This window comes from Vulpes vulpes, chromosome 8 (genome assembly GCF_048418805.1).
Source record: "Vulpes vulpes isolate BD-2025 chromosome 8, VulVul3, whole genome shotgun sequence".
NCBI lineage: Eukaryota > Metazoa > Chordata > Mammalia > Carnivora > Canidae > Vulpes > Vulpes vulpes.
Window position 1 is genome coordinate 87,338,053 of NC_132787.1, and position 12,691 is coordinate 87,350,743.

At 42.0% G+C, this 12,691-nt stretch overlaps 1 protein-coding gene across 1 annotated transcript in view; it reads left to right on the plus strand.

The window, feature by feature from the left end:
• The window catches only part of CAPN13 (calpain 13), a 60,067-nt gene extending 48,009 nt beyond the window's left edge, over positions 1-12,058 (plus strand). The window contains exons 19-22 of the mRNA XM_072765108.1: positions 1,678-1,806; positions 2,792-2,847; positions 3,404-3,461; positions 11,927-12,058. Coding sequence (XP_072621209.1) covers positions 1,678-1,806; positions 2,792-2,847; positions 3,404-3,430 — 212 coding nt within the window. The 3' untranslated portion in view covers positions 3,431-3,461; positions 11,927-12,058. The remainder of the gene's footprint in view (positions 1-1,677; positions 1,807-2,791; positions 2,848-3,403; positions 3,462-11,926) is intronic.
• The last annotated feature ends 633 nt before the right edge of the window (positions 12,059-12,691 follow it).

A 12,691-nucleotide genomic window follows, 5' to 3' on the forward strand; every position in this document is an offset into this window, starting at 1 on the left:
CAGGTGGATGTGCTCTCCTCACAAGGAGTTTGGAGCCAAGTACAATCAAATGACATGTGTGTACTTCAGGAAGGCAAGAGCATTCTGTCCCGGGATGATGATAAGGAGACTGTAGGGTGCCTAAGAGCTTCAGGGTTCAGGGAGAACTCGTACTTATGTCATCTTGTTTAATTGTTTGAGTTACTCTGTGAGCAAGAGTCATTGTCTGTCCTGTGCCAGTGGAGGAAATGGATCACCAGAAGGTTAAGTCAGGAAACACATCTTCCTGGAGAAAATGTAGGATCAGATTCCATTAGGTAAATGATGGGAGGAGAGGCTCCATGGTTCCTCCTCCTACGGCTCCCAGAGGGGAGGGTAGGGAGAAGCATCTTCCTACCTTAGCATCTGTTCTCCCCTTAATTCTTCATAGCAGAGAGCGGTGGTTCTCAAACTCAAGTGTGCACTGGAACCATCTGGAAGCTTGCTAAAGCACAGATGGATGAGCTTCATCCCTCACCCCAAATCTCTGATTCAAGAGGGCTTGAGTGGGGCTCAAGAATTTGTATTTCTAAGAGGTTTCCAAGGGAGGCTGATGCCCTTTGTCTGGAGACCGTACATTGAGAACCCTTGAATAGTTACAGAAAGATGAAATCGTATAGGAGACCGCACTAATGACTCCAGAATAATAAAAAGGGAGACAGATAGAGAAGAGTTGGAATCCAACTAGAAATTCTCCAAGGACCAAGTAGATAACTGAAAGGGGTAATGGAGTTAACCGTAAGAAAAGAGGGTGATTTTTGAATGTGACAAGCTCGAGAGTGCAGGCCTATCTAACCAAAGGCATTCAAATTCATATTTTATTAATGCTGCTGGAGAAACCAGATATCTTTGGTGCATGAGGCCCAAGGACCACCAGGCTTACCCCCTTGATGGATGGTTTGGCTTGCAAGGGTCTGCTTGTCCTCCAGAGCTTGTAGACATGGCCATCTGCCAGTTTGCTATTGTCTGCTTTGGGGTTGGTGCCTCCTGGAGCTCGTAACTAGAGGTGCAAGACAAGCAGGCCTGAAGAAACCAAGGTGCCTGTGTGTTGCCCACCTGTAGCCACCCTCTGAGCATGGTCTCCTCTCTGAGGACCAGCTTCTTTCCTGATCTACCAACTTAGGACTAAATCTCCCACTTCAGGAACCAACTTGCTGAGGACCAGCTTCTTTCCTGATCTACCAACTTAGGACTAAATCTCCCACTTCAGGAACCAACTTGCTCACACTAGCAGCATTCATACCTAAGACCCACAGGCAGTCCAGGGGTTGAGAAACAAGGTCATTTTAAGGTCACCAGCAGAGAGAGGCCTGACAAAGGCAGGGCTGGGAGCTTCCAGGTGTTCTGGAAGCTCCCAGTTCACATGGGAATTATCCAATGATTGTGAAGGCTGAAGTCTCCAGAGCAGTCAGTGTCTTGACTATCTGAAGTTGGTATCTGGCCAAACTCTAGTACAGTGTCACTGGGGCCCAGCAGCCAACCAGAAGGAGGCAGCTAGAGAACCAAGAAGTGGACTGAATGAGCCCCTGAGCCAAACTGAATAGGGAACGGTGGTGGAAGGCCACCACTCCGGGAAGGTTGCTCAGACTTGGCACATCAGAGGACCAGACCTGCTAGCACCCAGCCTCCTCCCACTCACTCACCCACCCTGTGGCCCAGATTTCCTTGCAGGGACCTCCATCAGCAATGAACTACTGGATCTCATGATCCTCCGGTACAGTGACAACAGCGGCCGGGTCAGCTTCCCTAGCCTGGTCTGCTTCCTGTTGCGACTTGAAGCCATGGCAAGTAAGTGTCACCTGGGGGACATCCTGGAGACCTTTGCAATGACCAAAAAGCACAGGAGAGGATCAGGAATGCACTTCTGCCCCAAGGCCTGGGCAAGACCTCAGGTGCAGGGTGGGCTGGGGTCTTGCTCCAAGAGGCAGAGCCAACATTAGTCTGTGTAATGGTGGAGTTGGCTGGGTCCCCTGGGTCCCTTCTACACTCTTTCTGTCCAGGACATTCCCTTATCTCAGGTCTCTCATTTCCTCATCACCGTACTTACTGCCTCTTTCAGGAACAGGTTATTTTAACTCACTGAGTTCCCTCTCCATGTTGTTTATGGTTTAAACCTACTCCATAGTCTTGCGATGGATGATTGGGGTCTCTGCTGAAGGAATTCACACACAAGTGAATAGGTGAGGGCAGGAGGCTCCAGAAATTCAACTATGTATGTCAGATGTTTGGATACTTCTTAGAAGCCTACCCTTTTTTTTTTTTTCTCAATGAAGTCCTATGTAAAACCCCAAGCCATAATATATCTGGAGAGTTGTGTTGGGGTAGAAGTGGGGTCTTGCCTTATCCTAATCCTCACCCCATTCCTAGCAAGAGGCACCTCTGTAAACTCCACAGCTCTGAGCCAAATAGTTAATAAAGACTGAGAGAACAGAGCCCTGGAAGCATAAAAAAAGAAGGACGAGGCATAAACCTCCAGAGATTTCTCAGTTGGACAGGGAGCTTCCTGAAACTGTGCCCATGGAATACTTTATACCTCAGGCCCACATATCTCCTCAGCCATATACAGAAAAGTGCAGAGTGCAAGGGCACTAGAAGAGGGAGAGGTGAGTGAGGACCAGAGCAGTCAGAGAAAGCTGTCCCATAGGTGTGGGGTTTGGCTGAGAAGAGACAAGGAGGGAGGCCAGGCACACTGGAGAGAATGAGAGAGTACGCAGAAACACCGTGTTTGCTTTCATTTCCCTTGGCCTCTCCTGATTCCTCTCTTCCTCTTTAGAGACTTTCCAGAACCTCTCCAAGGATGGAATAGGACTCTACCTGACAAAAATGGAGGTGAGGTACCTTCCTGTCCCAGACACAGGGCACAGTCTCAGGCCACCTCTCCTCCTGATTCCAAGGAGCACTTTTCTCCCTGGGGATATTGGATAGTCTGTCAAAGGCCAGCCAAGCTGCCGGCCCCCCTGCCTCCAATTACTGCCTTTATATATTGCTGGCTGCCAAGGCTGCTTTAGGATCTTGGCAGACAGATTTTATTTTTTTCCAATAGCTTAATAAAGCAGAGGATTATGTGGGAGTCATAAATCCAGGAGGGAACTGAAGAACACCTGCTGAGCTCACTGTACATTAAACTTACTCCCAGTGAGCTTTAGAAAGAGCCTCCTGGCCCAGCCAGCTGGTCAACCCCAGCTATCCCTCTCACTGTCTAGCTACTCAAGTAGCAAAAGATACACTATAATGGGGGACTTGAGGCTTCCTTCTGGGGTGGAATTAGCTGGAAATGTTGAGATCTCTGAGACTAGACTGAGAGGGAAGAGGGTACCATTTATCCTGCTCTGTATTAAGCGAACGGATTTAAAGCTATGTCATAATGAAGATGCTTATTTCTCAGTGGATGAACCTGGTCATGTACAACTGAAGCAAGGAGTAGAGCAGACCCCAGAGTCCAGGTAAGACATGGCAGCTCTAGAATCATTTCCTTCTAGGAGCACATTTCCTCGTCTCCTCCAAGACTGCACACTAGACTCTTGCCCTGGAAACAGCCTCCCTAGAGATTATAGAGTCCTTATCTGTGTGAACCAATGCTCAACCTCTCAGGGCCCCTGAATTTCAAAGCCAATGCTGTAGGCTTCAGCCAAGCCATGGATTGGGCATGGATTGGGATTGGGCCCCATGCAGTGGGCATTTATGAAAGAGTGTGGCCTGAAAGTCATGAGTGAGAGATTTAGAATTCTTATTTATTCACTTATTTTTATTGAGCTATAATTGACATTTAATAATGTATTAGTTTTAGGTATACAATATAATGATCTGATATATGTATATATTGTGGAGTGATCACCACAGTAAGTCTGGTTAACATCCATCACTGCACACAGTTACACATTTTTTTCCTTGTGACGAGAACTTTCATGATTTACTCTTAGCAACTTCCAAGTACATATGCAATACAGTATTGTTAACTATAGTCACAGCTCTGAACATCACATCCCCAGGACTTAATTATCTTATGATTGGCAGTTTGTACCTTTAGACCATCTTTTGCCCACCTTTCCACCTCCTACTTCTAGGAACCATCGATCTGTTCTATCTATGAGTTTTGTTTTTACATTCCACATATAAGTAAGATCATACAGCATTTGTCTTTCTCTGATTTATTTCACTTACCATAATGCCCTCAAGGTAGGTCCCTCCGTGTTGTCCTTTTCTGTGACTAAATAATATTTCTTTGCATATAAAATAGATTTTCATCATCCATCCATCTGTTTGGTGGACACTTAGGTTGTTTCCATGTCTTGCCTGTTGTAAGTAATGCTGCAGTGAACATGGGCTGCACATAACTTTTTAAGTCAGTGTTTTTGCTTCCTTCAGATAAATACCCAGAAGTAGTTGCCAGATCATATGATAGTTCTACTGTTAATTTTTTGAGGGACCTCCATACTATTTTCAACAGTGGCTGCATCAATTTATAGCCCCTTCAAGAGTACACGAGGGTTCCCTTTTCTCTACAGCCTTTGCGAACACATGTTATATCTTGTCTTTTCTCAAATAGCCATTCTAACCCGTGTGAGGTGATAACTCACTGTGGTTTGGATTTATACTTCCCTGATTACTGGAATGTTCTACCTTTTCATGCACCTGTTAGCCATTTGTATGTCTTCTTTGGAAAAATGTCTCTTGGTCTTACTTGATTATTTTTGCTTTTGTCGCTTTGGCTTTTGGTGTCAAATCCAAAAAGTCATTGCCAGTACCCATGTCAAGGAGCTTATCCCCAATGTTTTCTTCTAGGAGTTTTATGGTTTCAGGCCTTACATTCAAGTCTTTAATCCTTTTTTTTTTTTAGTTGGTTTTTGTATGTGGTGTAAAATAGTGGCTCAGTTTCATTCTATAATTCTTAATTTGAAATTCCAAAGAGGAAAGGAAGGCAATCACTCATCACAGGAAAGGCTAATGTGTGGAGCAGTAGAAATGATCAGACCCTGGGGACATGAGAACTGGGTCCAGCCTCAGATCTACCATTGCCTCACTGTGCAGCTGTTCACACATCTGTAGGCATCATCAACATCTATACCTCTAGCATAAGTGTGCTGAAAAATTAATGCCCATGTCACATTTCTTCTACATGATTATTTTCAGGGAACAGACTCTAGAGATACATAGTCCATACCCCACACTACTTTAACAGCAGCCCCAACAATCTGCCAGAACCTTCCAGGACTGGGGTGCTCAAAATTTTGTGTTCCCCCTTGTTGGATATTTCCAGGTGTTAGGTGTTTTTTGTTGTTTTGTTTTGTTTTGTTTTTAATCTTGAGGCAACAATCTATTTCCCTGGAACTTCCCCCCCATGCTTCAAGTTCTACTCTGGACCACTGTAGAAAAAACACTGCATGTGCCAGACCTTCACACACTTGCAGATAGCTCTGCTGCCTCACCAAAGCCTGTTTTTTTACTTAGTACTCTTGATTCTTATCTGAGACCTATTGGTGGCCTTTTCTATATGCCAATGTCCCTTTGAAATACACAGTTCTGCTATGTAGCAGTCTTGTAATCAGCATATTTGGGGACCCTATAATTTTTGCAGGGCATTTGTTGAATTTCCCAACTGTGTACCTTGAAATCAAGAGACAGACACTCTCTCCATAAAGAAATGATATTTTAGCATTAATATTTCCTGATGAACTCTTGGTGCTTCTTAATAAATACAAGTTAACAAACATTCGGAGATCAAAGTTAATTAGATTCACCTGTATTTTCTTGAATTCTCCTTTCATTTCTTTTTAAAAATAGGGCATTTGAGTATTTCCCATTTCTAGTCTGCCTGATTCCCTATTCCAATCTGCATGCTTTCTAATGTCAGGAATGATTCTTCAATTGTATCTTTAAGCTAATTTAGCATGCAGGACCTAAAGCTTGAACTTTTAAAATAACTGGACTGTTTCTCATTATCCTCTCTCCTGTATAGGGTCCCAATTCCCTCTCAACTAATTTTTCTATACTTCCTGTTCTGAACATTGTGTAAGAAGGAAGTATAATATAAGATGCATGGTTATGTGTGTTTCAGTCTCTTTCATTAACACCTGTCATCATCATCCCTAAGAGTGCTCCCTATCTTCCTTATTAATCACTGCCCTCTGACATCATATTCTTAAAGTAGATCCACTCACTCTTGGGTGATGGGTTGCTATGCAGAATTGGAGGCAGGAAGATAAAGAAGTTCTGCTTCCAAATCTACAAACTCACCTTCATCTATAACCATCTCCCACCTTCCTCCTGTTGTGCTAGAGGGCGTATGTCTCTGAGGATGTTCTGGATCTCATTACCTTCTCCCTTCATAAGGACCCAATAGAATGAATTCTCTCCTCTCTATTCTGAATACTAAATCTCTCATCTGGAGTCTTCCAACTCCCGTCAAAACATGCTTATTCTCTAAATTTCCTCCATCTCCTATTCCCTTCCAGCTACAACTCCCTCTCCTCCCTTTACAACCAAATTTCATATAAGAGCTAATTGTCTCCACATCTTCACCTCCCACATTCCCCTCCAAATTACTTCAATTTGGATTTCTCAGACATCATCTCTCTCCCTGACTTTTGCATTGGCCCCCTATCTGATTTTCTTATATCCACTTCCTTCGCTCAAGTTAATTTCCTACAGTCTAAGCACACTTTTTAAAATTCACATCCAATCATTGCATTCCCCTTGTTAAAACCCTTCAACATCTTCCTATCTGCTATTCAGGAAAAGTCTAAAGTCATGAACGTGGCCTGTATCACCTGGCCTCTGCCCACTTACCTAACCATACCTTGCATCTCTCCTTCCTGCATTCTACTTCCACCATGCCAGCATTACCTTTTTTCCCTCCAATGTTTCATTCTTTTCCCAATCTCAGGTCCTTTGCCCCTACTGTCTGCTCAACCCTAGGGTTAGTTATATAAGTCCTGATCTTTCATGTCTTAACCGCATTGGGTTCTCATATTATTTACTCACTATCACACTGCCTGGATCATGACATTCAGAACCCTTTATTGTTGTAGTTACCCACTCATTATGTTTTCTAGGGCTTTATTGAAATGTGATCCACACATCATATGGTTTATCCATTTGCGATATAGAGTTCAGTTGCTTTCAGTGTAGTCACAGAGCCATGCAACCATCACCACAATATAATTTTAGAACATTTTTGATCACCACACAAAGGAACCCCATGTCCAACAGCAGTCACTTCCTATGTTTGCTCTACCCTCTAGTCCTGGGAAACCACTAATCTGCTTTCTGAATCTATCGATTTCCCTGTTCTGGACAGTTTACATAATTGGAGTCCTGTAACATGTGATCTATTTCTTTCAACCATGTGGTAGTATGTATCAAGATTTCATTTCTTTTTAGTGCCAAATGATGTTTCATTTTGTAAGTATACCATCTTTTATTCATCCATTAATCGGTTGATGGACATTTATTTAGGTTGCTTCTACTTTCTGCCTGTTGTGGATAATTCTGCTATGGTTGTTTGTATACAGGTTTTTGCATGGATGTGTTTTCATTTTGCTTGTGTGTATACTGAGGAGTGGAATTGCTGGGTCATGATAACTCTTGTGGTAACATTTTTAGGGAATGCTTTCCAAAGCCATTGCACCATTTTGCACTCCCACCAGCAGTGGATGAGAATTCTGACTTGTCTGCATCCTTGCCAACTTGTCATTTTTATTATAGCCATCCTACAGAGTGTAAAGTGAGAGCTCATGGTGGTTTTGGTTTGCAGTTCCTTGACTGCTCATGATGTTGAGCATCTTTTCAGTGCTACTGACCATTTGTATATCTTCTTTGGAGAAATGTCTATTCAGGTCCTTTGTTCATTTTTAAATTGGTTTCTTTAACTTTTTTTAACCTACTTGTCAGAGTTCTTAATATATATAATATATATTATATATAATATATAATATATATATATAATATATATATTCATTCTAGTTATAAGTCCCTTATCACCTATTTTCAAAGATTTTCTTGCATTGTAAGTTGTCTGTTAAGTTTCTTGATTATATCATTTATAGAACACAAGTTTTTAATTTTGATGAAGCCCAATTTACCTACTTTTTTGTGTCACTTAAAACTTTTAGTGTTATATACAAGAAATCATTACCTCAGCTAAGATCATGAATGTTTACTCCTGTATTTTTCTCCTAAAAGTTTTCTAATTTATCTAATACATTTAGGTATTTGATCCTTTCTGAGGTATTTTTTTTACATGGTGTGATGTAAGAGTCCAACTTCATTCTTTTGCAAGTGTATATCCAATTGTCCCAGCACTGCTTGTTGAAAAGACTCTTCTTTGCCCCATTTTATTGTCTTAGCACCCTTTTCAAAAGTCAATTTATCATAATGTAAGGCTTTATTTCTGAATTTCCATTATGTTCCATTGATCTATATGTCTGTCCTTATGCCAGTACCACATTGTGTTGATTACTATAGTTTTGTAGTAAGTTTTGAAATCAGGAAGCATGAGTCTTCCAGCTTGGTTTCCTTTTTCAAGATTGCTTTGGTAATTCTGGGTTCCTTGCATTTACATATGAATTTTAAGATCAACTTGACAAATTTTGCAGGAAAAAAAAGGCAGCTGAGATTTTGATAGCAATTACATAAATCTGTAGATCAATCCAGAGAGTATTGTCAACTTCACAATCTAAAGCTTTCTGGTCTGCGAACATGAGACTTCTCTCCATTGTTTTAGATTTTTATTTCTTTCAGCAACGTTTTATTCTTTTCAATGTAGAAGTTCTACACTTCCTTAGTTCAATTTATTCCTAAGTATTGTATTTTTGATGCTATTATAAATAATATCACTTTCAGATGTTTCATTGCTAATATATAGAAATAAAATTGATTTTTGTATATTGATCTTACATTCTTCTACCATGCTGAACTCATTTATTAGTTCTAATGGTTTTTAGGGGATTCCTTAGGGTTTTATATCCACAAAATCATGTCATCTGTAGAACTGCAAGTAGTTTTATGTCTTCCATTCCAATCTGGATGCCTTTTTAATTTTTCTTACCTAATTTTCTTGGCTAGAACTTCTAGGACAATGCTGACTAAAGGTGAACAAAGCAGACACCTTTGTCTGCTTGGTGTTCCTGATGTTGGGAGAATACACTCTTACCAATAAGTATAATGTTACCTGTGGGATTTTCATAGATTCTATTTGTCAAGCTGAGGAAGTTCCCCCTCAATTTGTAGTTTGCTGATTCAACACACTTTTAATTACTTGCTTGATGTCTCTATTCCCTGCTGGACTGTAAGCTTAGGTATGTCTTTTTGTTGCTATCTCTTAGCACGCAGCAAAAAGCCTGGCATAGAGGAACCACTCAATAACAATTTCCCAAATGACTGAAAGAAATTGCCCTTTCAGGTTCATGTCTTCCTTTGTTTGTTCTTGTCCCAATTTTTATAAATGTTGTCTTCAACCCAGTTCTTCCTGCCATCAGCTATTTGTCTATTTCTTGCCTACCAGGATTACTGGAAAGCAGATAATTAACATTACCTTGTTAATCTCTAGGACGTCATGCTATATATATTTTTATAAAAGGCTTATTGTCTGACCTGTTGATCCTCTCATCCTTTTGAAAACTGCTTCCCTGAGTCCAGGGCTCATTTCAACTCTGCCCAACATCCCTTTGTTTTGCTACTATGAAGTCAAAGTTACCTTCTTCCAGGATTTCCATCACTCCCAGGTTAGCAAAGAGACTCTCACTATTGGCCAGCATCCAATCCAGAGGAAAGTTCCCTTTCCTTGCTCATCTGACCCTCTGGGCAATGAAGCTGTCACTAGAACAAGTGAAGGCCTTGTCAGATGAGCTAAGTGAGCTTCTCCCCAGAGGTTGGGGTTGCTAAAGCCTCTTCATCAGCCTGCTTAGACCCACCAGGCAAGCTGGCATGTACTCCCATTGGGAGAACACTTCTGTTCCTCTCTCTCTTATCTCCAACCCATCTGTTCTACGCTCACTTAATAAATTAGGATATAGAAGTGTGTAACCAGACAACTCCTCTTCCTCCCCTCCCATCATACCTATTTCTTTTGAATGAAGCATGTACCCCCATTGTCATATTGCAGGCAATGTTTAGGTCAAAAAATGCTAATGCTCAATGTATTGGTATATGATGCTTGGAGAATTAAGGCTATTGTTGCCCTTATCTGCTTTCAAGTCTAGAGTAAGTAAGTAAGTAAATCAGTAAAGTGTAAGTCACACTCTGCTGAGAGTTTGTCTAGCTAATGTCATCTACATTCATGTTGATCTACTCTCAGTATGGTCATAAAGTGCCTTACTCTAACAAGGTTATTATTTATAACAGTTTACTACTACATGGAAGTAAACTGTCCTGAGGAATGAGCCACTTTGTCCTACTTTGCATGAAGGTGACATCTCCTATTCTGCAGACCAAAGACATTCTTTTTGAGAGCTGAGAGTCTGGATTTGCTTCCAGGGAGGTGAAACTCTCCACTGCCTTGGCCAACATACACCTGGTGATTACTATAGAACCCAGCATATCCAGGCTTCCAAATCTGACTTTTAAAGAGAACTGTATCCAACTAGAAAAAAAAAATGACTTGAATACTCCAAGGGCATAAACCAAGAAGGAGGAAGAGTTGGCATCCAGGAAATAGGATCCAGTACTAGACCCTTCACTAACTAGGGAAGTCCCACAGAAAGAGAGAGGAAGAAGACCAACAGGGAGTAGAGTCATCTTTGGGGAAAATGGACCCAGTAGTTTATCTGATTACTTAATCATGGGTAAAATTGTGCTCGGAAGGATTTTAAAATTTTGCTGGAGAAATTTTGGAAGAATTATTAGGATAATGACAGAGACTAAGCAGATTTTTTCAATGAGGTAATTATTAACTCCTGAAGAACAAAGAGTTATAGAAAAAAAAAGAAGTGATCCTAGAGTATTTTTTCACTCAGCAGTGAACTTGTACATACATAATTGTGATAAAATAAAAATGGAATATGGATTTAACAAAAAAATGTGACATAAATATATTGGAGAATGGAGGGGAGAAGTGCAGGTATAGAATGAGTTAGGAGCACGCCAGCCCAATTTCCCAGCATAAGAAGTCAGGCAATTAATCATGGACAAGTCCAGGGGTAACTGTGCAGGCATATCACAGGGAAATATAGAGGTACACATCAAAAGAAAGAGTCAGGAAAGAGGAATTTAGGGCATGAATGGGCCGGGGGCTGCTGTTTTTTTCTTTCTGCCTTATTATACCGTTTTTAAATTCTACATACTAGGCTGGACTTTTATGAAAAATAAGCAAACTAGTAAATAGACTGAGAAAAGAGTTTTTAAGATTCAAGAAGAAAGAGATAGAAAAGAATCAAGTCTTGACCACAAGGCCAGGAATGTTAGCTGATTATAGTTGTAGCAAAAATGTCCACGCAAGAACATCACTTTAATCCAAGAGATGTACACTTGAGAAAAGCCGCTCTTCTACAGCAGACCTTAGCTCTGCTGAAACAGAGGAAAGAGCTGCTGTCATTCTAGGTGCTCCTGGTCTCAGCCCTTCCAGCCTGCCCAGGAGGTCAGAAGAACATCTCCCAAACTTACCCTCCTTTCTGACACAGGCGCTCAGGTGCTCAGTGTGCCAGTTTGGACTAAGGACAGAGTAGGTGGTGGGTAGGGTGCCCCCGAGGAATTTTGGAGAAGGAGGTGGAGATATTCCTGCCCATTGGGGAGCCATGGAGGTGATGGAGCTGGTCCAGCCTCAACATCAGGTGGTACATACACTCCCTCTGTTGTCTCGTGATCCCAAACAGTATCTGTGGGAATGGGTCCAGGCCCCTGTGGTCACTCACAGGAAGGCAAAGCTTCTTTACTCACCTGGCCTTCTGCATTTGAGCATCTGTGCTTTCTCTAGGACAAGCTCCCAGTGATCCCTCAAGAATCTGGCTCTCATCACAATAGTCTGCCCCCGTGATTGTGATATGATGAAACCTGCCCTGCCTGAAATGTAGTCAAAGCTGCCTTCAAGGAACCAGGGCCAAGTCTTCAGCTGGGTCAGGCCCTAGTAAGCCTGAGGTCCCAGAGCAGATCCCCTGAACACTTCAGGACACCAGCCTCGGATACCCCGGAGGATGCAGCAGATGTTCCATTGTGGGGAAGAAGGAGAGAAGCTTCATCTCAGCTGCCTCCCTCCAGTCCAATTCATTTCTAGGAAAAGCCAGAATAAGCCAGTCTGTCCACCCACAGGGTGCTGGGGGCAACATGGGAGCAGTCCGCTGGGCATTGCAAAATAATCATACTTCCTGCTGTCTGTATCCTGATTGTTTCACAGCCAAATGGCAAAATAAAGCACAGTTCCTATAAAGGTTTTGGACTCTGTGACAAGTAGGATCATAATTCTGGTTAAAAAAAATGTTTGGGGAAGGAGAAATCCAGCCAGCAAGGCCAATGTCTCCATCCCTCTTTATCCATAAAGTTCTCTCTGAAAGAGCTTGGCCCACTACAGCCTAGACGAGTTTCCAGAGAGTAACCAGACCAGATCCCACTCAGGAGAATCTGTGGTTTGAGGCCGCATTCCTGGAAGCATTCCCCAGTGGGAGAAACCTTACAAATATGTGTGTCGAGAGGACAGGAGGGCGGAGACTTTCTGAGCTGACACCATCAGAAGGTAGATGGTGTA